Raw genomic sequence first — 23292 nt, 5'->3', positions numbered from 1 at the left:
TTCTTTATAATCTGCACATTTTTAGATATATTTTAAATATGGTAATCTTATTTTTTAACAGATAAAGATGTTTGCAATTCTGTTGACCATGGCTGTGAGCATATTTGTGTGAATACTGACAGTTCATACCTTTGCCAGTGCTATGAGGGTTTTGTATTGAGGGACGATAAGAAAACGTGTAAAAGTAAGTTATTTTAATGTTACTATATATTTTATATTCAGACATCTACAGAAGAAACATATTATTTAGAGGCAGTTCTTCTTACAGGAGATTTTTCCTTGCAAAAAGGAGAATAAATTCTTTATTTATTATGAGATTACTACTGTTAGTCTTTAAAGTTTTGGAAATGTTCTTTTTCATCAAACTTTAGTAAATAAAATCTAAATTATTCCTAGATAAAGACATCTGCAAATCAGTCAGTCATGGCTGTGAACATCTTTGTGTTAATAATGATGATTCATACACTTGCCAATGCCATGATGGATTTGTACTAAGGCAAGATGGGAAAACATGCCGAAGTAAGTAGTTAACTAATACAAGAAGAAATGTAATTTTTGTCTTGTTAGAATATTATTCACTGGTTCATAATAGCCAGAATGGAATATCTTTCTCTATAGATCATAAGACTTGTATGAATTAAAGATTGTTTGAACTAAAGCTACATTTCAGAAAAATAATACAATTTTAAGTTTTGAATGTAGGTTTTAAAATGTTAACTTCATTTCCAAATTAAGTATATTAAGTTTTAATCTTGAGCATAGGATGTTGCTGCATTTCACTGTAATGGGTTAAAGTTCTAATTACCACTGTGTTCTTCTGTCTATATTCATGCAGATCAAGACATAACTTGTTCTGTAACCTCTTAGCATGTACTTTTGTAAATTATAAGTAAATGAAACTCCTTTGGGCTTTTTATGTTTTCTAATCTTTTTATAACTTTCTTCTTGCTCCCTAAAACTTCTGCTGTTTATCAACATCCTTGTGGATGCACCAGAGTGAAAGTCTTCTAATAGGAGACAAAACAGGCTTCAGGGCAGAGGAACAATAAGCCATATAATTCTTATTTCAATCTACTTATCTTTTTTTTATAATTTATTTTTTGTTTAATCTTTTTTTTCTTTTTGACAAAAAATAGTTTTAGTCTCTGACCAAAACATTCTGCTAGTACTTGTGTTCAATTAGTTATCTACCATGATCAAAAGTTATTTAAGATTCTCAGTATTACATGTCCTGTAAGTACAGCCTTCATTCTTTGTTTCTAAATGTATATCCGTAATTCTGCCTGTTTTAAGATACATATGATTTGCTGTTATCCAAAAAGATTAATGTTAGCTTATATCAGGAGCTGTTTTATATTTATTTGCTATTCTCACAGAAGTAGAGTAAGCTACAAATTTTTTACAGATTATTTTATTTGTTTAAAATAAAATAATCAGTAATTGTGTAAAACATTATTTATGTTTTATTCTGGGCTGTCTATAAAAATATTAAGTAGTAGAGAAGCAAGGCAAATTCTTAGAAAGACAGCTATCTGATAGTTGCTTATCTACAATTAGTTCTGAAGCCCTTTCTAGGCAGTGTTAATTGTTGATTCTGTAGTCTGTTTCCTTAATCAAAATAATACAAAGACTGCTGCCTTTTTGAATCCTGCATTGTGTGAACAGCACAAGCTTTCAGAACCAGCTTCATCATCAATTAAGAAAGACATTTATTTAGTTTTTTCAGAATTTATTTTTCCATTACACTAAGTTGATTGATATTAGTCCTTTCTTTGATTTTACTCTGACTCAAGTTCCACATTATCTGTTGCATTATTTTAATTCAGATCAATGTCAAGCTGACAGGCTTACAGTGAACTACTCATCTTTTTAAACACTGGAACCATAGTACGTTTTTTAGTGTGTGTGAATACACTGGGAACAGAGACAGCTCAGTGTTTTGGGGCTTCCTCAGAGTTCTAGGAGTTACTGAAAATTAACACTAAGCATCCAAGGTACTCTTCAGAAACCTCTTTTGCATCTCTCTGCTGCAAATTATCTGGAGTTACTGATTCAAAAATATATGTGTGTGTGTGTTCAGTAGATGCTGTGTGATCTACTTCACACATGTGAAACTCTTCACTCCAACAAGGTCATCAGTAATATATTTCATCTGAATACACTAAAATGTTCTCTATTTCTGCATTAAGATTACCAGTTCTACCTTTCTGTCAATCAGTTAATAATACATTGGTAGAATGCTTTTTGTTCCTAACAGCATTTAAATAATGTACTCATACTACCCTTTGTTTGGTTGGCTGTGTACCCCCTTGTCCTTTATCTTCTTATTTCAAGTGTTTTCAAATTCCTAATTTTTTCACATTGAGTAAGTACTGTGAATGTTTCTTTCAGTCTTTTTCAAATCTTATATCTGTTTTCAACTTCAATTTCTAGATTTTTTAACTACCTTGGCATTCTTTTTAGATAGAGACTACATTTTTGGGGCATGTCTAGTAAAGTAAATAAATAGTGTAATCATTGATGGTTTTTATTACTATTATTATTTCCCCCCTGTATCCCAAAGTAGTCTAGCTTATATTTGCTTTCAGCTTCGTAAAATTCATCCATCTGAAGTAATAGCCATGTCTGTTGCTGGTTTGTATTTTATTCTGTTTAACATTTAAGCAAATGTTTCTGAGTTGTGCACAGCTGTGTATAATGATACTAATTTTTACTTACGTTTTAATTTCTCCCTTATCCACTATGACAGGATCTAGATTCGATTGCCATGTCTTAAGTATAACTATTTTTCAGTTAGAATTTTGTCTTATGTAGTAGTTTCTGGAATTTTTGTTTTGGTAGCAGGAGACCCTGATGAAATTTGGCTCAGGTTGAAGTTCTTAAATTATAAACCTCAAGAGTCAAGTTGAACTTGGCTCTCAGGAGGCCACTTCTAGTGTAAAGGTAGTTCTCCATTAGAAACTGATATTTTCTTTTGTGTTGCATGAAGAAGAAAAAGGGATGGCTCCACTTTCTTCTGCACTTTCTTCCCATCTATCCTTTTTGAAGAGCTTTTAACCAACTGGTTTAACATTGCAGTCATACAAGTTCTTGCATCAATTTTCATCAATCCAGTTAGATTTTGTTTATCGTCTTAAATAAGTAGTTCCTATTTTTCAGGTTTTGTTTATGCAGACTTTTGGCACTGATATAAGAATGTTAAGAATTATGGTTTTAAATCACGTCCTGTGGTGTTTTTCGTAGTTTTGTTTTTACCAGCGTAAATTTGTGCTAAATGACTATACTAAATTATTCCCTTCTTTCACTCTTAGTGCTTTTAATGTAAAATCCTCCTTCTCCTCCTCCTTAATCTAGTCAGATTAATCCTAAAATGGTTTATTTTCAGTTGGAGGTCATCCAAAGCATGAAGTTCTGTCAGATGATAAAGACTAGATAATCTAAGATGTCCATCATTTAACTAGCGAGAGATTTGCTTTCAGTTTGCAAGCTTCCATCTTTTTTGCTCATGGGATTAACCCCCCAGTCTTTGTATTTATAAAAATTTTAACTAATAAGCCACATAAATATTATCTAACTATTCCCAGGCAAGGATATTTGCAAATCAGTCAACCATGGCTGTGAACATGTGTGTGCTAGTGCTGGTGATTCATTTGTTTGTAAGTGCCAGGAGGGATTCCTGCTAAGAGAAGATGGAAAAACTTGCAGAAGTAAGTAGTCTGATATTTATCAACATACTTTTTATCTGCAGCTTGTGCTTGTGTAGAAATGTGCTAACCAGCAAAAGCTGTTACCTGTTTTCAGATGCAGATCTTTGCAAATCAGTCAACCATGGCTGTGAACATGTTTGTGTTAATTCTGGTGATTCATATACCTGCAAATGCCATGATGGGTTCCAACTGAGAGAAGATGGGAAAACCTGCAGAAGTAAGCAGCACAAGAGCTTTATTGGATGAATTACACATACAATAATGAAGGCCTCTGCTGATGTGTGCTGACTACCAACTCTCCTGTTTGCAGACCAGGACGTTTGCAACTCAGTTGACCATGGCTGTGAACAAGTTTGTGTGAATACTGAAGATTCCTACATCTGCCAGTGTCATGAAAAATTCATACTGAAGGAAGATGGAAAGACATGTAGATGTGAGTAGCCTGAGCTATAAAAGTTTGTTTTTATTTGAGGCTTTCAAGTGTTGTGGGTGTGAGTGCACATGTGTATGTTTGTGATTTCCAACTATTTGGGCTGGTTAAAAAAAGATATCATCTCTCCCTCACAAGCCTCACCTCACAAACCCCATCCACTTTTCTCAGATAAAGATGTTTGCAACTCAGTTGACCATGGCTGTGAACATATTTGTGTTAATACTGATGATTCCTATGTCTGCAAGTGTCATGAAGACTTCATGCTGAGAGAAGATGGAAAATCTTGCAGGAGTAAGTTATTTAATCTTCATTTTGTACTTCCTGATCTGTTAATGAAACACACTGTGCAACAGTAGTGTGTTATTTGTGTCTTTATTACAGAATCAGCTTCGTGTAAGTGAGGTCCTTCATGGAAAACTATAGCCAAATCTTTTATATTTTGTGAAATTTATTTACTTAACTAACTGTGCTAAATACAATTTTCATTATTCCAAGGTAAAAATGTCTGCAAAACAGTCACCCATGGTTGTGAACATCTCTGTGTTCCAACTGGCGATTCATACGTGTGTCAGTGTCATAAGGGATTTATATTGAGGCGAGACAGGAAAACATGCAGGAGTGAGTAGCTGAAACTTTTATGGGGAATATGTTTTTCAGTCTTAAAGAAACAACAGATTTAATTTCTCTCAAAGCATGTTCATAGCAGTTTTGTATTTGAAAAGTGGTCTAATAAGGGGATTCTCTTAACAATTCTCAGATAAAGACCTGTGTAAATCCATTGACCATGGCTGTGAACATGTGTGCATTAATAATAACAACTCATACAGCTGTCAGTGCCATGAGGGCTTTGTCCTGCGACAAGATGGGAAAACATGTCGAAGTAAGTAATTCATTATGTCTGTCAGCCTCTCTTTTCTGGCATTGCTACATAAATGAGCAAAAATGTTCTACTCCTTTGTCATATGTTCTTCAGATATCATGTTTGGAGTCTTTGGATTTATAAAATGTTACATTGAATACAGATAAATACTTCATTTTTTCCTAGGTAAAGATGTCTGTAAATCAGTTGATCATGGTTGCGAATATGCTTGTGTTAATAATGATGATTCCTATATCTGCAAATGCCAGGAGGGATATGTACTAAAAGAGGATCAGAAAACATGCAGAAGTAAGTATATTTTATTTAGAAAGCATTTGTTTCTTTTATTTCTAAAATTAATTGATCTCACTTCAAAAAAATTATACAATCATAGAATAGTCCAGGTTGGAAGGAACCTTATTAAAGATCACTTAGTTCCATTGCCCTGCTGATGGCAAGAACACCTTCTACTAGACCAGGTGTCTCCAATCCAGCTAGGCTTTGAACACTGCCACAACCTCTCATTTCAAACATACAATATTTGAAAGCCCAGGGCATAACGTGTGTGGAAGAAAATGTCTCAAACAACTAACTTGATGCTCTCCTAAGCAAAAATCTATATTGGAAGAGTTGTTTTAGTATAGCATTGAGTACAACAATAATTCTTTTGAAACATCAGGAGAAAGCCAAAGTGGAACATTACTATCAAGGAATGTGCATTTTAATCGAGTTCATATACTGTGGGTCTTTTATCTTTATGTACTATATTTTAAAATACCATTAATTCTATTTGCTTATCTTCCAACATGACATGCTTTTATCTCATTGTCTCTTAATACTTGGAGGAGAAATTCTACTGCAACTCAGTAAAAATATTTATTCTGCCAAAAATGGATGCCTTAGTTGAGGAGACTGTGATTACCAAAAGAACAGTAACAAGTTCTGGCTGTTCTCAATCCTAATTGACACCATGCACCATGAACTACTGCCCTTTCTTGACTTATGCAGTAGTATTGAGTGGTTCTGATATATATACATATATATTCATTACATTTTCATCACCTTAGTATATGTGAGGTGTCTTTTTCTCAGTTGACTGCAAAAAAAAGAATTCTTGAGCAGTTTTAAAATATTTTCTAAGAAGGAAAGTCCAGGCTTTAAAGCTGTAAACCCCTTATTTGTACATTGACTTGGTAACAAGCATCTCTAGTAATTTCTGCAGAGTAACTTCTGCTGCACGATTCTCTTTTGTGTACTGCTACAGAATTCTCCCTGTACAAAGATCAGAGATGAGTGGAGGTCAAAGTTTATTTGGTCCAGACTATGTAAGAAGCTCTTACATTCCTTAGTATGGCGTATTTGCCCTGGAAGCTACATTGACCCAATAGGAGCTGAGCACATCTGCAGCTATCCTTTGTACAAAGCACACTAATCTCTGCCTGCTGAAGGCAATTCCTTCCCAGAATAAAAAAAACACCAAACATACCAAAACAACCCACCTGGCAGAAGCAGTCTGCAGCTTGGAAGACATTCTGCAATCTCTAAATTCCCTCACCTCATTATTGATGCCCAGTGCCTACAAACTACTTTGATTTTTGTATATGCATTTGCCAGAAAGTATGGGAAATAAAAATTTTATAAATTTGCCTGTCTTCTGACAAACTTCCAGCTCTAATGGGTAAACCAGAGAAGATTAATTGCAGCAATACGTAAGTCTTCTAGTTACAAAATTGGTAGACACTTAAAAGCAAAAAAGCCCTTATCTAGCCAATTCTTATTCTCTCAATAATTAAATAGTTTTAAAACTATTTTATAACTCCTGCAACACAAATGCAGCTTCAATGATTCTCTTCCATGTCTCTCAGTGCTGACAAATTTGACAAGTGCAAAGTTAGCATTCTTCTCTGGAAGAAAATGATGGCAACTCTGTCTATGTTCTAGATATGTTCTTGAGTTCTCTCCACTTAAGAGTAATTCTTAACATTTGCTGATTGTTTCTGCATTTTTTAAGAGTTCTGATATTCTGCAAAGCAGATTATGGCTCAGTAAATATTCACCATAGTTATAATTTTGTTAAATTCTCAGTCATAGGCCCACTCTTAGCTTTTGAGACAGACTGTACACAACATCTTCAAACACAATGGCACAGTAGGACAAGCCAGGAACAGGGTACTTTAGATGATCCCTGAGTTTTTGCCAGGATATCTGGCTCTGTTCCCAGCCTTGTGGAGTTTTTTCATGATCTGTACACTCTGCTCCTCATTTCACAGGATGCACTGAAGGCCCAATTGACCTGGTGTTTGTGATTGATGGATCAAAAAGTCTTGGAGAGGATAATTTTGAAATTGTAAAACAGTTTGTCTCAGGAATCTTGGATACACTTGAGATTTCACCCAAAGCTGCTCGAGTTGGTTTGCTTCAGTATTCTACTGAGGTTCGTACAGAGTTTACATTAAGGCAGTTCAGCTCAGCCAAAGACATGAAGAAAGCTGTGTCACAAATGAAATACATGGGCCGAGGTTCCATGACAGGACTGGCACTGAGGCAAATGTCTGAGAGAAGCTTCACAGAGACAGAAGGAGCAAGACCATCTTCAGCAAATGTCCCTCGAATCGCCGTTGTGTTTACAGATGGACGGGCCCAGGATGAAGTGTCTGAGTGGGCTACCAGAGCAAAGCAACGTGGTAAGTGGAGATGTTTTTGATGTCTCATTCTAAAAGGCAAATATTGTTAAAGATGTAGTAACAGTCTGGGTGTGCTCATCGAGAGTGTTTGCCAAAACAGCCTGGCCAGCACAGTGACCACTGTCCTGCACATCAGATCTTTGTGTTCACAAGAGCCTCTGCTGCCAGGCACGTGCATCATCCCCAGAGCAGGACCCATGGGGAGCATCTCACCACAGGTAGTGGTGTCACCCACCTGGCATGTCCTGAGTGCCCTGAACTTATCTCTAAGGGTGGACATTCAATACAGAGATCTGGGAACACTGGGAACTTCATCAAAAGTTCTAGGAAAACAATAAAAGAAACCCCAAGCTGTCTCTTCAAAATACAGTGACCTATTCTTGTGAGAAATACTATGGTAATAATTTGCTATATTTTTGTTTACAGGGTATATTCTTTATTTTTAACCAGTTTTATAGTGCTAAGCATGTTCAGGAAGGAAGATTACTCTTTTTCAGAGAATATAGCTATAGTACTCTCTGTCTTACTATTACTACATGCCTATATGCTGAAATGTGACAAAAAATGGTGATCTTTAACTTCTAATATGTTTGGGCAGACATCCATCCTTTAGGACACCTGTACCACAAATCAGAAGCATTTAATCTGCTTAGCAGAGTCAACTAAAAAAATTTCAAAACTTCTCTAGAAACAAAATAATCCCTCTTTTCTTTGCAAAAATTTTTATTTTATGAGAAACTGCTTTAAAAACCACGGCTAATGGGCCACAACACGAGGAAAATAGCCAGATTTTAAAAGATTTTGCACATCTATTTTTCTGTGCTTGTTTTATTGATTTGACATATTAATCAGAATTTGATACAGGATTAGTAGAGTATTGATCAGGATCAATATCTCTCTGTAAGGAGAGAAGGGGAGAACATCCAAGGAGATGAGAAGGGCATGTGCTAACAAGAGTGCCATTACAATGAAAGATAAAGTGGTTTTAAAATATTTTTTAAAACCCCAAATATTTACAGGCTTACTAGTGACATGAAACTACATGAAGGATTTACAGAAGAAGGAAGGAAGTACAAACCAGCTTTCTTACTTGCTAAATGAAACCTCAGCTCTGGACTCCTTACACTGATTCTGCAATGTTACAAAGCCAAACCCATTCCTTGTGTAGCAGCATAACCAAGAGTAATGCTCAATATGAAATGGACCTTGACTACTTTATCACTGATATCCCCAAGTCTTTAAACAGCAATAACTTCAGCATGACTTCAGCATTCATTAAATTGAATCAGCTTCACACTTTCCTTTCCTGCAATGGTAGGCAGATTCATTAAGAAAAGTAAGGAGGTACTTATATTAAGTAAAAACTTGGAAAATGCACATTTTGTGGTATCATCAGGTCCATGATTCTTCAGCAAAAAGGTTAAAAGTTGCAGTTCAGTGAGTGTGCAGCAGTTATCACCTCATGTTAAATAAAGATATCAAACCTCCTCATCCCAGGTTCGATCTGAAGCCAACCAGAAAGGCAGCTTCTTCTCTTGAGTCATAGAAGAGCTGTGCAGCTTATAGCTGTACTATGAATCACAAATTAAGTACTCGCTGTGGACCCATTCCAAGCCAGAACTGGTATAAAGAGAAATGTTGTATCAGATCGTATGCTTACAAGCATAAAAACATAACTGCTGAAAAAGAGATTATTGAAGATCGTTATGTTTTGTATTTATTGCTTGTTTAAAATCTATCTGGTGAGAGAGCTGTGAACCACTTTCTCCTTCCCTGCTTCAAGAGTTAAGAAAACTACACATCCTCACTTACCTTCTCCCAAGCAACCCACTGCAGAAATGCTTGTCCTGAGTATCCCTGTTGTAAGGCTTTTTCTTTTCTAGCCCCATCAATTCATTGTTTTCCCATTCTTACCCTCCTAAGTGGGCCCTCCAGCCTGTTAGTGCCCCTTGGAGAGCAAGAATCAAGTCTCAATGTGCTCTGAGGATTTTAATGAAACACCGAAGTATTTTTCTGAAAAATTACTCCCATCGTTCAGGATTCTGCCCCATTTACTAATATGTAACAGGTTTTTCCATCAGGCCAGCTGCATTGCATATACCCTACAGACACACACAAACCAGGGACTTGCAGTGCAATTGTGAGGCCTGAATTGTGCAAGTCTCTTGGATTGTTTGTAATACTTTTTCTGGGACCATTTACTATCAGTAGTGGCTAGGCAAGTGTCATCTCTTTAACAAAACCTGTAGGTCAAATTACAGCAAACAAGAGAGTTTATGCAAATCTCACAGTAATTAAAGCATATTAAGCCTCTTCACTGATTTTGAAGTTACATAGAATATACATTTATTGGGCCCTCCCTTTCTCTCATATTTTCTTTCCGTGGTCAAAAAGGTGCTTAGAATTAGAACTGCTGAAATAATAAGTATGTGCAATTTCTTTTGAAACCAGGTATAATCATCTATGCCATTGGAATAGGAAAAGCAATTGAGGAAGAACTGCTGGAAATTGCTTCTGAGCCATCATATAAACATCTCTTCTATGCTGAGGATTTCACAGCTCTGGAGGACATAAGTGAAGAGCTAAGAGCCCAAATCTGTGAAGGTAACAAAATTCAATTTTCCTTGAGATAGAAGTGAATGTGCTGCTTTTTGGCTTTTTCTGCCCTTTAATACATGAAGAATATATACTGTTAATCCATCACTGGGTAAATGTAATCATCTTCCCTTTATTTTCATGAAGGCTGCATAAGATGTACAATTCTATGCCTAGAAGAATGAATTGCTTCTTCTCTTTTCTATTTCTACAGTCAGGTCAGCCATGCAATGCCCCCCCCCCCAAAAAAAAAAAAAAAAAATTATCTATTTCATTGGGAATGTATACCTTAATTAGAATTAATTAATTAATTAGAATTAAAAAAAATCCTAAGACCAGCAGCAAAGACCCAAACCACAGCAAAATAAATTGTCAAGAGCTGTTGTGTGTATTTATAGAACTAAAAATATTTCACTGAACATGCACAGCTACAAAGAGTGGATTTCATTTATGAATAAGCTCTGAGTCTTGCTACAAAATGTGGAAGGTTTGTTTCAGAAAGCACGCTTCTTCATTCCGGAACAGCTTGTATATAAACATTCCCAGATGAAGTTTTGCAGGGGGAAGGGGGAATCTGAGCTGAGATGAAAGCTATAGAGCCAGAGAGAGGACAGCATCTCTCCCACTCACACATTCCCAAGATTCAGTATTTTTTTGTACATTCAAACTGGTATCAGAAGCAAAATTCAGAAACAACACGTAAAATGATGTTAGTCATAGGACTAGAATTGTGCAAAATTATTTAATTTTCATTAGCTTTTATCTGGTTTGGTTTTTTTCTTGGAATTAAAGGCAAACAGCCTTTTTTTTTTTTTCCTTTAACATAACATTATTGTATAAAATTAGCTGCAGGATATTTCTTTATACAGATCTCAAGGAAGATTCTGTAAAAAAGACTTTGAGGATGTTTCTTAGCTTGCATACTCTTTGTCCTTCAGTCCTAAGAAGTCCTAGCTTCATCTTTCTGAAATACTAAATACTATGATAATATAAAACCAAGTCAGTTCAATTAACCTTATTAAGCAGATAATCTTCCAATGACAGCATGTCATCTTAAAAGCTTTTGGAGATGCCAAAGCCAAAACTATCTGGCAGCCAGAACAATAATTCTCACTCATTAGCAAAGCCCAGTATAATAAATCTCACTGAGCAGCAAACCCTAGAGCTCAGTGATGGAAATGCATCCTTCAGATACCCACAACAGTGGTTAGCAATCACCATTTTTATTCCTTTTAACTACATTATTTACAATATTAAAAAAATAAGTAAATCCTGCCCCTTTGTGGCCGTTTCTTGTCTACACCTCTGGTAACTGGGCAGCACTGCTGCTTCAGCTTCTGTCCTCCCCCTCTCTCAACAACGGGCAATGAGTGCCTCATACCTGTGAACTGAGGACTGACCCAGCCTTGTTTTTGGACACTCCAGGACTACCTATTACTCATCAACTCACTCCACCAGAAATTCAGCCTCCAAACCTGTTACACAATTTGAAAGTTCTTCTTTGAAATTCCTTCTGTTGTATACAGCGCAATTTTTCTCCTCCATTGCAATAATAATGACTTTTATCTTTACTCCAGCTTAGGTCCTTAGCTGAGATCTGAGGCTCCAGCTTGTAGGACAGTAGGAGATCCTGTCCTCATGGACTCCACTGACAGAGCCTCTCATCCCTAGTCCCAGCTGTGGATGCACTGCATGTTTCCAACTACAGTAGAAGCCCTCCAAATGTTGTTTTTTTGGGGTTAGGCTTTTTTCTTTTATTCTGCAAGAAAGCAGCTGCCTTGTAAAATAGTCGCTGATTACTATTAATTATTCTTGATGACTAGTAGTAAAGGCAAAAAAAAAGGAGGGTTTTTTTTTCTCTTGCCTCTTATTAAGAAGAATTCATTTGGAAGGTTCTCATTCATTGCCTTGGTTAATGTTAATTTCTCATCTGACTGGAAGCACTAATGAGGCTCCAGCAATGTCATACATAATACACACTCTATATGATTGCAGATGCAGCCCTGTTCTGAGCATGTGCATTGTGGGAGCTTTTAATTACATGGTCATATACTATTTTTGTCACAAAACTGCAGCCCTGATCATATGACAGTACTCAGCAGCCAGCTGGTTAACATTCTGTTCTCCTTCTAAATTGTGCATCATTATCAGTTCAGCTAATATTCAGACACTGCTTTCGATGACACTTTCTCACAGGCTCCTCCTAACAAATTACTTGTGTTTTTTTACAAAACTGAAAACTAAAAATGAACATCCAACCTCAGCATTGGTCCCCAGCAAATTTATTCATTGCACTGACTTCACCGAGGGATTCAGGGTGATCAGCCTCTGTCACTATTTGTGTGTTTATTCAGCTTCACAGAGGCAATGAGATCAGAAATCTTAGAGCCCCAGCTAGTTTCTGAAGCCTGAAGAGGAGTTTCTGAAATGCCCAATTCCTATTCCAAACTGGAGACCTCCTTCCAGACCTCTACCAGTGCATTTTTCCTTTTTCTGTCTCTAATTATGTGTCCACATCAGCCCTGTGTCCAAAGCTCAAACATTTTAGGTCAGTTCCTCTGCCCTTCCTAAACAACCCCTTCATTAGCTTGCAGCTCCTGAACAAGTCATTACCCAGGGTCAAACACTCAAGATTCATCTTACCTGCTCTGTCTTTCCTACAACAGAAATCTTCACCATCCTTGCTCCCACTGGATCATTCTTCAGCTGGAGTCTGCTTCTCATCTGTTTCATTCCCCTGTGATCTCATCCCACACCTCTGCCCTGAACTCTTCTCCAAAATCTGAGCTCCTTCCAGTAGCTGGGTCCCATGCAGACTCAGGTATCCATATCTACCTATATCTATCTCTATATATAAATATTGTAGTTCTGCTGCCTGATATCTAGTCTTATGCAACCACTCACCTGTTCTTCCCTGATATTCATGCTCAGTAATTCCAACCTCCACTCAAGAGGGCTTCATCTCCTTCCCAGTGCAGTTTAGCACAGCTGTTTGCATCTCTCCAAACTGACTAAACCAGCAGGGGACCCAAATAGTTATAGCAAATCTAGATGTCACAGAAGCATCTTCCAGCTCCCTACTGCATCTTCATGGCCTATCAGGTGAGTTTGCGCTGTCACCTTTTACCCCATGCACTCACTTTCAGGGAAGGAGCTCTGGGTTCCAGAGGAGGGAGTGTGTCCCAGATGCTCCATGCACCCTGTCATCATCGGTCACGTCGTGCAATTGTTAAATACCTGCTCTTTAGCTCTTCTGGGCCATGGAGGGCTCCGGAGTCTGTCAGTCGGAGGCGAGGTGCTCATTCCTTGTTGAAGGACCCGTGCCCAAGGAGCCGCAGCTGCCTCCACACTGCCCTCTGGCGGCAAGAAACGGGCAGGGCACACAATGGCTGAGGTTCTACCTCAAAAAACAGGTTTCCTCCCAATCTCTTGACTAAAAAGATCGGGGTGTAGACTCTGAAATAAATCCTCACATTTCAAAGGCTGTGCTTCCTGAATTAGAAACGTGTATTTTTGCTTATAACTGTAGTGTATCAAATAGACTCTGCAGCACCCTTCTCACCTAAAAAGCTCCCAACTGTCTGATCAACATTTCCCATTATAAAGAAGAAAACCTAAGGACAGGAAGAAACTTTTTCTTTCTCCAGGCACTATTCTTATTCAGTGCATTCCAAAGGACGATGGATAATGAAACATTAAAGAATTTTCACTATAGGATGCAAAGTAGATTGCTGACATTTCAGATTGCTTCTTAAATATTCACTTCTGGTTTTGGAGGAGTTCCTCTGATAGTCTGAGTTGAAGGGCAAGCCCTGGAGTTTCCATCAACCCTGGACTTCTAAATTGCACAGTTATGAGGCATTCTCCAGGTGTTATGAGAGACAAACACCAAATTACTGGCAAGAAACATCTCCAACTCTAGGGAATGTGAACATTTTTATTGCTCCTTTTGTGATATCATTTCCTTTGGCAATTTCTATCTACCAGCCTTGAAAGAGCCACATCACCAGCAGGATGCATCATCTGGGAGGCTTCATAAGACTGGTCCACAGCCTTCAGGTTGGCTGGTTTAGCTCAAATGTCCTCTCCTTCTGCCTTTTCATGCTTAATTTCTTCTGTAGAGAACTGTCACAATTCAGCTAAAATGGTTCAATCCCATGTCCCTGCCTCCTTGCCTCTCCAAGTCTACTTTCTGCAATATGAAAAATGGAGATTCACTGTAACAAAAGCATGGCTGCATGCTTCTTACATCATCTGAATGAAATACTTCATGGGGAAGGTTGTATTTCAACACTGTGCTTGACACTTTAAGCATGTTCAGCTTTCAATTGCTTCTGTTTCTCACAGGAACCTTCACGATTCCCTTTCAGTTCTGCAACCCAGAACTTAAATCATGTATACAGTAAACACAGCCTAACAGCTTGGTTCCTTCACATCTTTGTATCCCATGTCCTTTCTTTGAATGATCCTCACTACAGTTAGTGAGATTACTTACTAATTAAGGAGAACTCAGTGCATGCCGGTAGGAAAAAAAAAGTATAATTTAGTGGGTCTGATTTTTAGATTTTTGGGGGATTTCCTGCAGGACCTGAATCAACCACAATAACCATCACAGATGTCATTGACTGTCCACATCTTGCAGTACACCACAAGTATCTTTTTGAAGACAGTCACGTTCACTCAACAACAGGTAATTGGGTTACCTTTGTTTAGAATAACCCAGACTGCTCTTTGAACACAGAAGACTACACACTGTACTATTTTCCAGTACCAACAGAATCTGCTGCAGGGTGTTCCTTTGGCTGTTGACCTGTTTTGAGAACAGGAAGCCATATTGAAGCTGCTCTGCATTTACAATTCCTTGTCATTTCCTCCCCATCCTATTCAATTTATTCAACATTTAGCCTATGCTTAAATGTTTCTATTTTTCAGCAAAAGCCTCAAAAGATAATGACCAGTGCAAATGTGAAAACCTTGTAACATTCCAAAACTATGCAACCAGTCAAGTAAGAAAACTCACCCAGCGATATATCCTTTCTGAGTAACTGTTTCTTACAGGTAAGATAAGAAAGGCAGGTTAAACAAACTAATTTTTGCAACTGCCTCCACAGCTAAAATCAGTTTATTGTAATGAAAATCTAAACCATATAATAGTTAGTTTCCAAGAAGCAAGGCCTTTAACTTTTAATCTGCTTTTCCTTCATAGAAGGGACCAAAATATTAGTAAGGAACTTGAACTTTAATAACCACTTACAGTAAACACCTTCAGGAACAGCAAAGAAACAACCGGTCAAATTCAAGACTAACATGCTTTGCATCTTCAGATGCTACTGAAATATTATTACTGGCTACAGGTGTCAGAGTACAGGAGATGTTTCCCTGCTGAACTGCTTGGTGAGGCACCATATGCAGTGAGTCATTTAAAATCATACTCTAGATGCAGAGGAAATCAGAGGACTTAGGTTTGGTTAATCTTGCATTAAAAGAAATGCAGATAAGTAGCTTCTGCCACCCAGTTAGTCTGTTTATTTCAAGGCAGCTGCTGCCTGTAGCATCCACATCTCAGGAAACAGCAGCAAACTGGCAATACAACCCGTCATGTACTATTTATGCAGCAAATTCTTATTTTCTTCATCAAAGTTGCTTCTGATCAAACAAACAGTAAGAAGACATCACAACTTAGACTTGAGTTGCGTAACTGTGTGCAAGAGCAGTAAGCATTTATTCTCTGCACAGAAGAGTGCAGTGATACCAGCAGCTCATCACTGTACACTTCCTAGACAGGAACAGCTTCAGACTGTGAAGTCTGTCCAGAGGAAGGCAGGCAGAGCCCTCGGTGGCTGGTAACCTGATGCAGAACACTGCCTACCCGTTCAGACCTTCCCAGCAACAGCCAACCTCTCACCTACCCAAGTGAATCCTTTGGCAGAGACTTTAAGGAATTATGTTCTAATCACTTTATTAAATTACTCCATGCAAAGCAGATTTTCATAGAGGAGAAAGCCATCATATAATGTTATTGCTGTGTGTTTCAAATGTTCATCTACATACTGTTCTGACAGGACTTCTCCAGACAACTTTGGAGAAAAATTTCTAAGTCATTTCCCACATCCTTAAGTGTTATATGGCATGCAGTGTTCCGACCTACATGCTGACAAGAAAGGACACCAACTCTTGCCCTTCCACCTCTTTACTGCAATCCCCTGCAGCTGGGCTATGAGGAACTCGGAGCTTACTCAGAATCAGAATTTAGTTGCTAAGCCTAGAAACATGTGTTTTTGCTTTACCGTTTGAGCAGGCAACCCTCAGATTTTTATTCAAATGGCTCAAGGTGATAGAAAACCTGCCAACACTGAGCCAGACTAGGAATTTTTATAGGAACAATGCTAAGCACTTCCTTAGAGCACTGTGCAGCCACTGCATAGAAGAGTATGAACCATCCAGTTTCCTCTTTATTAGAAACCTCCTTTCTCTGCCTTCTCTCAAGAGCAGCTCAGGTATGAGGTGATACACTAGTTCTTGATAACTGCAGATTGCTGTCTAGTCTTCATGCAGAGATCTGGAGGGTGGGGGAGGGAGAACTGGCTACAAAAGTAGCTCCAGTTACACTACAAATTTAGAGGCACCAGTCCAAACTGTTTTGTGTCCAGCTGCACTAACTTCTATCAGTAGTTGAGTGCAGTTTCACTGCTTCAACTTTGCCTCTCTGAACACTTGAGAAATATGGCTGTTGAAGAAAATGGAGTTCACATGGTGCTCATATGCAGAGTAACCTTGCTGCAGCAGATGAGAAATTACCAAACAATGTCCAGGCAGACCCACAGAAGCAGGATATCCACTCTTGCTCTGTACTAGCAAGAGATTCTCCTGATGTCGATGGGGGGGGACATGGTACACATGGCTGTTCTGTCCAAAGTCAAGAGGCCAAATTCAATTTGCCTGTCTGCACTAAAAAATTCCTAACAGCAATGTGTCAAAGATCCCAATTTATACACCCAGTTCTCCATCTTCCCTTGTGCAAGACCTTAAAATGTTAAAATCAAGACCCTAGTCAAACAAGCAAGGAGTGGGGTGTAGCAAATTCATCCTTCTGAGGTAGATCTCAGTGCCTCCAGATCTCACTTAATGCTACGTCTCCTCTTCCTCTCAGCTTCCCCTGGCTGCCTTTCCATGGCACACAGAGAGAAGTGCTTAAGTAGTACTGGTCCAACCTCTTCCTGCAGGAGACAGCATTCCTGCCAACTGGACGTGCTTATCAGGAAACGGATGCTGTATACTACTTTGTATTTCTATAGCATCTTATTGGAAATGGAACCAGCCCTATGGAGTTTGTTGTGCTCTACTCCACATTTGTCAGGAAACCACTGTCACAACTGTGGACAGGAAGAGATCATGAGGAGCAGACAGTCTTACTGGGGTCTCAGAGCCCTATAGTTTTATAATCCACTGTTAGATACCCAGTTTTCCATATGGTTAAGTGAAACATTTTCTAAACAGCATTAACTAGATAAATATTTACCCTTCCTTTAAAATAGAGAAAATAAATCAATTTGTAGAAACAGCCTTTTTAATAAGCTGCAGTCTGAACTCCATGTAAAGGTATGCCTTTTAAGGAATGAGGGTTTCACACAGCTTTCTCAACTCAGCTGATCAAATCTGAAGAAAATACAGGGGAACATTGAATGAGAAACTACTGGAAGAGGAACAAGAGAATGTTTATGGACCAGAGCAATCAGGTAGCTGACTTTTTCTATTAATGCCTCCTATCAGAAACTCTCTTTCCTTAACTTTTATCCACTGGAAGAAATGACGAAGAGAATGGAAGACTTGGAAAACAGGCTAAAATACTGATCAGAATTTTAAGTGTACACTACACTGTATATTTATACATTCAAACTTGTCAGAGCTATTTTCTTAAACTGGTTCAAAGTAAAATAACATCTTTGTGCCTGAAGTGGAAAAGACTCTTTTGGATCCTTGCATTTATATGCCATGTGTTATTTTGCATTGATTGCAGATAAGAAATGTTGAAAATTTTATATAAACAGTTTAGTAACTAGCAAAAGTTCTAATTAAGCAGAACAACTGAAATAAGCTATGCAAAATAATAAAATGGTGTTATTTTTTGAAATGAAACCTCCATGTTTTGAAGTATTTTTAGGGTATGAATTTACTTGGCTTGCTTTTATGTATTTCCCTCCTCCACTCCTAGTATTTTAAGCACACAGTCTATGTATGTGTATATATATATATATATATATATATATATATATTTCTATGTATACAGTCATATATAGAACAAGTGGGACCATTTTATAACAGAAGTAGTTGCAGCAGGACTTAAGTGATCTCAGACAAGCCAATGAGTGTGCAGAGATACATTACATCAAACTTTGAAAAGTACCCTGTGCTTTAGTAGTTTCAAATTCTGCAAGGTTACAGGTACATTCTGATTTTCATTAGGTGTTTGCTTTTACCATGTCAGAAAATCACTGGCACCTCAATTAACAATCCCTAATAATAAGGAACATCCTGTAGCCATGGTGTCACACAAAACAGGCCCAAATCTCTAAGATACTGATGTTCTCAGCAATTGTGACTTGAGAACACCAGCTCATCTGCCTCTAATATCTTGAAGGCTACTGATTTAAAAACAGCTTTGTGAAGTTCACTGGTATTTTACTGAAAGCCTATGTTACACATCTAGAAGCTATATCCTGTTTGCCTTTTTACAGATATGTACTCTTGGAAGGAAAGCAAAAAGGGAGTAACACACATTATTACTTGATTCACTTGGTAAAAACAGTGTGAATTATTTTAATGCAAGTAAACCTTTAGGGTTCCCCACCAACATCCCAAAATTTGCTACTGTCTCTCATACCTTGTGCTTGCATTAGCACTCCAAAAGCAAACACTAAGGAAGCCCTAGCCCACTGGAATTTGTCACCACACTTGGCATGATCAACCCTTCCTTCACTTACCTCCCAAGATCCACAATGCCACAGAAAGAAAGGCAAATTTTGCCATGTGAAGGTTATTTCTAACAGAACAGGAAACACAGCAGGGGTAATGAATCTTCATTTATATAGTCTGTTCCCTAAAACCAACAAAGTTATAATACAAATTTTTCTTTAAAGAAAACTGTAACCAGTTTTATTGTAGAAATAACACCTTTATAGCATTTACTTCTCACTGGTTTGTTCTGGCATGCTTCTAATGATGTCAGAGTCACCTGTAAAACAAAAATGGATTGTTACAAGAGGACCCACAGCAGAATGTTTTTAGGAATAAAAGTAAGAAAAAAATCCCAATCCATAAAATCACCAGAGATTCTAAAAAAAGAAAACAACCTGAAAGCAGCAGTCTGCTTACCAAAAAAAGCAAATAGTTTTGATAAAATCGATAAAAATACTTGTAACTGTGTCTTTCTAATCCAAATACAGTATTTTCCAGTAATTATGCACCTGTCACCAGCATTTACAAAGCCAGGACTAAAACAACAAAGTAGTCCTGGAGGACACAATGCATAGTTTTACTATAGCGAATGTCTAGCCTCCCCTGATCACAGAAATATCAGGACAGCGAGAATATTCGCATTGTTAGCTACAGAGCATTAGGATTTACTTGCAGCTCCCACCCCACCCAAGACCAAACCTGAAAGTGGTATTTTGAAAATTAAGTTTACAGCTACTATTTGAATACAAGCAAGCTAAATAAAGTTTTCTGAAGAAGTAGGAAATTCAGATCATTGTGACTTGGGGAACAGTTGGTTAAAGTTATTACAGAAATCATTAAACCTATGTGCATGAATTCTGGTCAACAAACAGAACAAGGGATTGATTCTGCTCTTAAAACATTCTGGAAAGAGGATGGAAAGTCACCTACTTAGCATTCTATGCAAAGAATTTGAGCAACTCTCTGGGACAAAGACTGTTACCAAACCATAGTAATTACATAAAAACTCACAGTTTTAAAATAGTGTTTATTATAATAAACATTCTCATTTCCTTGATGAATATCCATCTGCCTACTGGTTATTTCTCTATATACTATTCTGGAAAGCAGGACAAGTCACAATCCTTTGTCTCATATTAAGAACAGTCAAACAGGGCTGTTGTAAACATTATGTTGTGCAAGCTCATGTCCTAGCCAATGTTTTCAGAAACAGATCCTGTACAATTGTGCTCCAGACACTGAAACCTCCCTACAGACTGACAAGTAGACAAAATGCTCACAGGGCTCAGCAGTAAAAGAGCTATGTGCAAGAGAAGCAGCAGTCCTACCAAGTTCACAAAAGAAAAAAAGTCCTATTAGGACTCACAAAAGAACAGGATCTTGGTCAGAGGAAATTTCAAGTGTTAAACCAGATGGAAAAAGGTAGTGAAGTGCGTCATCACTTCTGTTCATTCCTTGCTCAGTGCTGCTACTCACAGGAGAAAGGAGGATCCACAGACACCTCCTCATTTGATCCCTACACTGCAGGAAGGAATTACCTGGGTCAATGATGGCCAGTGTGCACACTCTGTAGTATTTTCCACATGCTGTGCCCAACTCAATGTTGTTCCCACTATAATGATGGACACCGGTCTTGGCAAGCATAGCGTAGTACTCAATCTCTGATTTTCTGAAATCAAAAAACTGGGTGTTAACAAGACCCACAAACAATTCTGACCAACTGCAATACAGGAAGAGCAGCTTTAACTCCTACCACACTTAAACCTTAATACACTTTTCCTTCCCATCCAGAAAAACACAGCCAGTTTTTGTGAGGCAAAATTACTTCAGGGTTGCGGCTCAGGAACCTTTATTTATTGAAATTGATTTGTACAGGCTTCTCCTTCAGGAGACTGGTACTCCTTCAGGTACAGCCTTCAGGCTGCTCCTACACAGGCTCATTTCTACACGGTAGAAGGACTCGGCACTTGCAGATCTCTGAAAGGCCACAGGAGCTGTGCCGAAGTGCACAAACTAAGAGTTAATGTTGACAGCCCTTGGTGGCCAGATGCTGAACAGAGAGACACAGTTGTTGCAGCTGAGAAATGAACCATGTATTTTAATTTAAAATAAAAAGTCCATCTATACTGCCCTCTGACTCCCACTAGGAAGGTCTAGCAGTCAATGCTGTTCTCCAAGCATTTTGGGATCCCCATTAATATTGGGGATTGCTGCCCACTGTAAGAGTCCTGCTATTCCTCAAGTATCTAATTTCTGGATTTCACGATTACATTTTCCTGAGACTGTCAATATCCCTTGACAACAAAAAGGGCCCAGATATTCAGTGAGGAAAATGTCACACTATTAGTACCGATTACACTCTCAAAAAAGCAGTTTTGCTGTCCAGGACCCCAACTTTATAACTAACTTCGACAAACTCAAATATTTTAAATCAGTTATCAGTTTTCCTAGCTGTAAAATTATTTTCCAATACATTACTTTGGAAAAACATGGGAATTCAGCTCCATTACACTCTTAGTGAAAGTTACCAAGTGTGAAAAACTTCCAGTGCTTTTTCTAGTGCAAACTCCTTGAATTAGACCTGGAAGCACTTTAACACTTCTAGACTTGAAATCATTGCACAGCAAACTACCTATCGCTTTTATTTCAGAGCACTCTAGAACATGCCAGCAAAGCCCTCTGCATTAAGTCTCTGGAGCAATTAGTGTGAAACACACACTGCATTTGGACAAAGAACCCATCTCAGAACTGTTCTCTCACACATCTGCTTACCTCAAAGCAGGACAGTTGTTGGCGAGGATGACCAACTTGGCTTTGCCCTGACGAATCATTTTCAGGGTCTGTTTGTACCCAAGCACATATTTGCCACTTTTCATAACCAGCTGAAGCCTGGAGTTAATGGACTCCAGGGACTTTTTCTGAAGAAGATGTAGAAAAGCATCAATCATTGTGTTACTTCACACTTTTCAAACAATGGAGAACCTAATAGAGACATTTCAAATACATGCATTTTTTATAATCTCCCTATAATCTGAAATACGGAATAAGAAAGGCCAGTCAAGTTACCTGAGTGTAAGAAAGTTTATGGATAGGGGCATTGCTGATACTGTGTTTGCACGAGTTCAGAAAGTTCTCTCTTACCCCCGTATCTCTCAATAGGAAATCTGTCAAACCACTGTTGCTGCTGTCTACATAAATCAGCGACATCTCCGTGTATCTGACAAGCTCTTATCAAGCTCAGCTAGCCAAGGCTAAGTAAATACCACTTCTGCCTTGCAAATCTAAGCCAGGTTTAGAGTCTGTCTCTCCTCAAGGCACACACTGACAACGTTACATGGGCAGCAGAAAGAAGTAATTCTGTGCAATATCGAACTCATATTACAACAGGAGAGCGTGATGCTCATGACAACAGGTTAGGTGCATTTGACAGACGAAATCACCACCTCTGAACAAGAAACCCAGATCCGTCAGAGCCACTCTAAGAGAAAGGCCCGAACAGGTCAGGAAAGGATAAACCTGAACACCACCCGCACTAGGACCTCGGCACCACTTCTCCCTCCCTGCAGCCATCTCAGGAGCTCTGCAAGCACCCCAAAACATCGCATGGGGGGAACCCGAGGATACCGAGCCCAGCGGGAGGAGGCCGAGGGGCGCGGCCAGTGGCAGGAGGGCACGATCCGAGCTCTGAGGGCCGCGCCGGGCTGCGCCCAGTGGACCCCCCGGCACTCCCGACCGCCAACCCAGGCCATGCCGGGGTCCTCACGGCGCTGCCCGGCCCCGCTCCCACTCACCGTCTTCTTCGCGGCCACCATGTTGATGCCTCGCGCGGGGTCGGGTGGTAACTGGAACACAGGGGGACGTAGGGGAGTGGTCAGAACCCGGCAGCAGAACCCGGCAGCAGCTCACGGAGCGGCCCCCGCGCCCCCGGCCCGGCCCCGATCACCGCAGACGAACCGCCAAGATGGCCGGCCCGCCAGAAAAGAGCGAGCTAACACGAGGCACCGCCTGAAGCCGGCAGCAGTTCTCGCGAGAGTCAATGCACCCGGCCCACGGCGGCGG

The 23292-nt window shown here is 38.9% G+C and overlaps 2 protein-coding genes and 1 non-coding gene across 8 annotated transcripts in view; 1 reads left to right on the top strand and 2 right to left on the bottom strand.

Moving 5' to 3' along the window:
• The window catches only part of MATN2 (matrilin 2), a 69573-nt gene extending 51159 nt beyond the window's left edge, over window positions 1-18414 (top strand). For 2 of the 6 annotated variants that reach the window (XM_014255649.2, XM_014255646.2), the window contains exons 13-27: window positions 62-184; window positions 397-519; window positions 3585-3707; window positions 3802-3924; window positions 4018-4140; window positions 4309-4431; window positions 4636-4758; window positions 4898-5020; window positions 5186-5308; window positions 7270-7683; window positions 10135-10287; window positions 14266-14337; window positions 14864-14968; window positions 15211-15306; window positions 18077-18414. In XM_014255649.2, coding sequence (XP_014111124.2) covers window positions 62-184; window positions 397-519; window positions 3585-3707; window positions 3802-3924; window positions 4018-4140; window positions 4309-4431; window positions 4636-4758; window positions 4898-5020; window positions 5186-5308; window positions 7270-7683; window positions 10135-10287; window positions 14266-14337; window positions 14864-14968; window positions 15211-15306; window positions 18077-18129 — 2000 coding nt within the window. In that variant the 3' untranslated portion in view covers window positions 18130-18414. Of the gene's footprint in view, window positions 1-61; window positions 185-396; window positions 520-3584; window positions 3708-3801; window positions 3925-4017; window positions 4141-4308; window positions 4432-4635; window positions 4759-4897; window positions 5021-5185; window positions 5309-7269; window positions 7684-10134; window positions 10288-12944; window positions 13043-14265; window positions 14338-14863; window positions 14969-15210; window positions 15337-17428 lie in introns of those variants that run through there. The other 4 variants (XM_088052592.1, XM_014255653.2, XM_014255654.2 and 1 more) reach the window with 4 other exon arrangements.
• A 931-nt stretch (window positions 18415-19345) lies between these two features.
• RPL30 (ribosomal protein L30) lies at window positions 19346-23229 on the bottom strand. Its single transcript, XM_014255662.2, has 4 exons — window positions 23025-23229; window positions 22006-22151; window positions 20772-20902; window positions 19346-19510 (listed from the first exon to the last, which is right to left on the bottom strand). The coding sequence occupies exons 1-4, from the start codon at window positions 23043-23045 to the stop codon at window positions 19461-19463; spliced, it is 348 nt and encodes a 115-aa protein (XP_014111137.1). The 5' UTR covers window positions 23046-23229; the 3' UTR covers window positions 19346-19460.
• LOC148185023 (small nucleolar RNA SNORA72) lies at window positions 19741-19875 on the bottom strand. The gene has a single exon (XR_015774580.1). It is a non-coding gene; the product is annotated as a small nucleolar RNA SNORA72 (small nucleolar RNA).
• Window positions 23230-23292: the final 63 nt, after the last annotated feature.

The sequence above is a fragment of the Pseudopodoces humilis genome, chromosome 1, assembly GCF_049639895.1.
Source record: "Pseudopodoces humilis isolate 2021_Gansu_Grassland_sample_001 chromosome 1, ASM4963989v1, whole genome shotgun sequence".
NCBI lineage: Eukaryota > Metazoa > Chordata > Aves > Passeriformes > Paridae > Pseudopodoces > Pseudopodoces humilis.
Note: the sequence above shows the minus strand (reverse complement) of the source record. Positions and strands in the feature narration are given on the sequence as shown.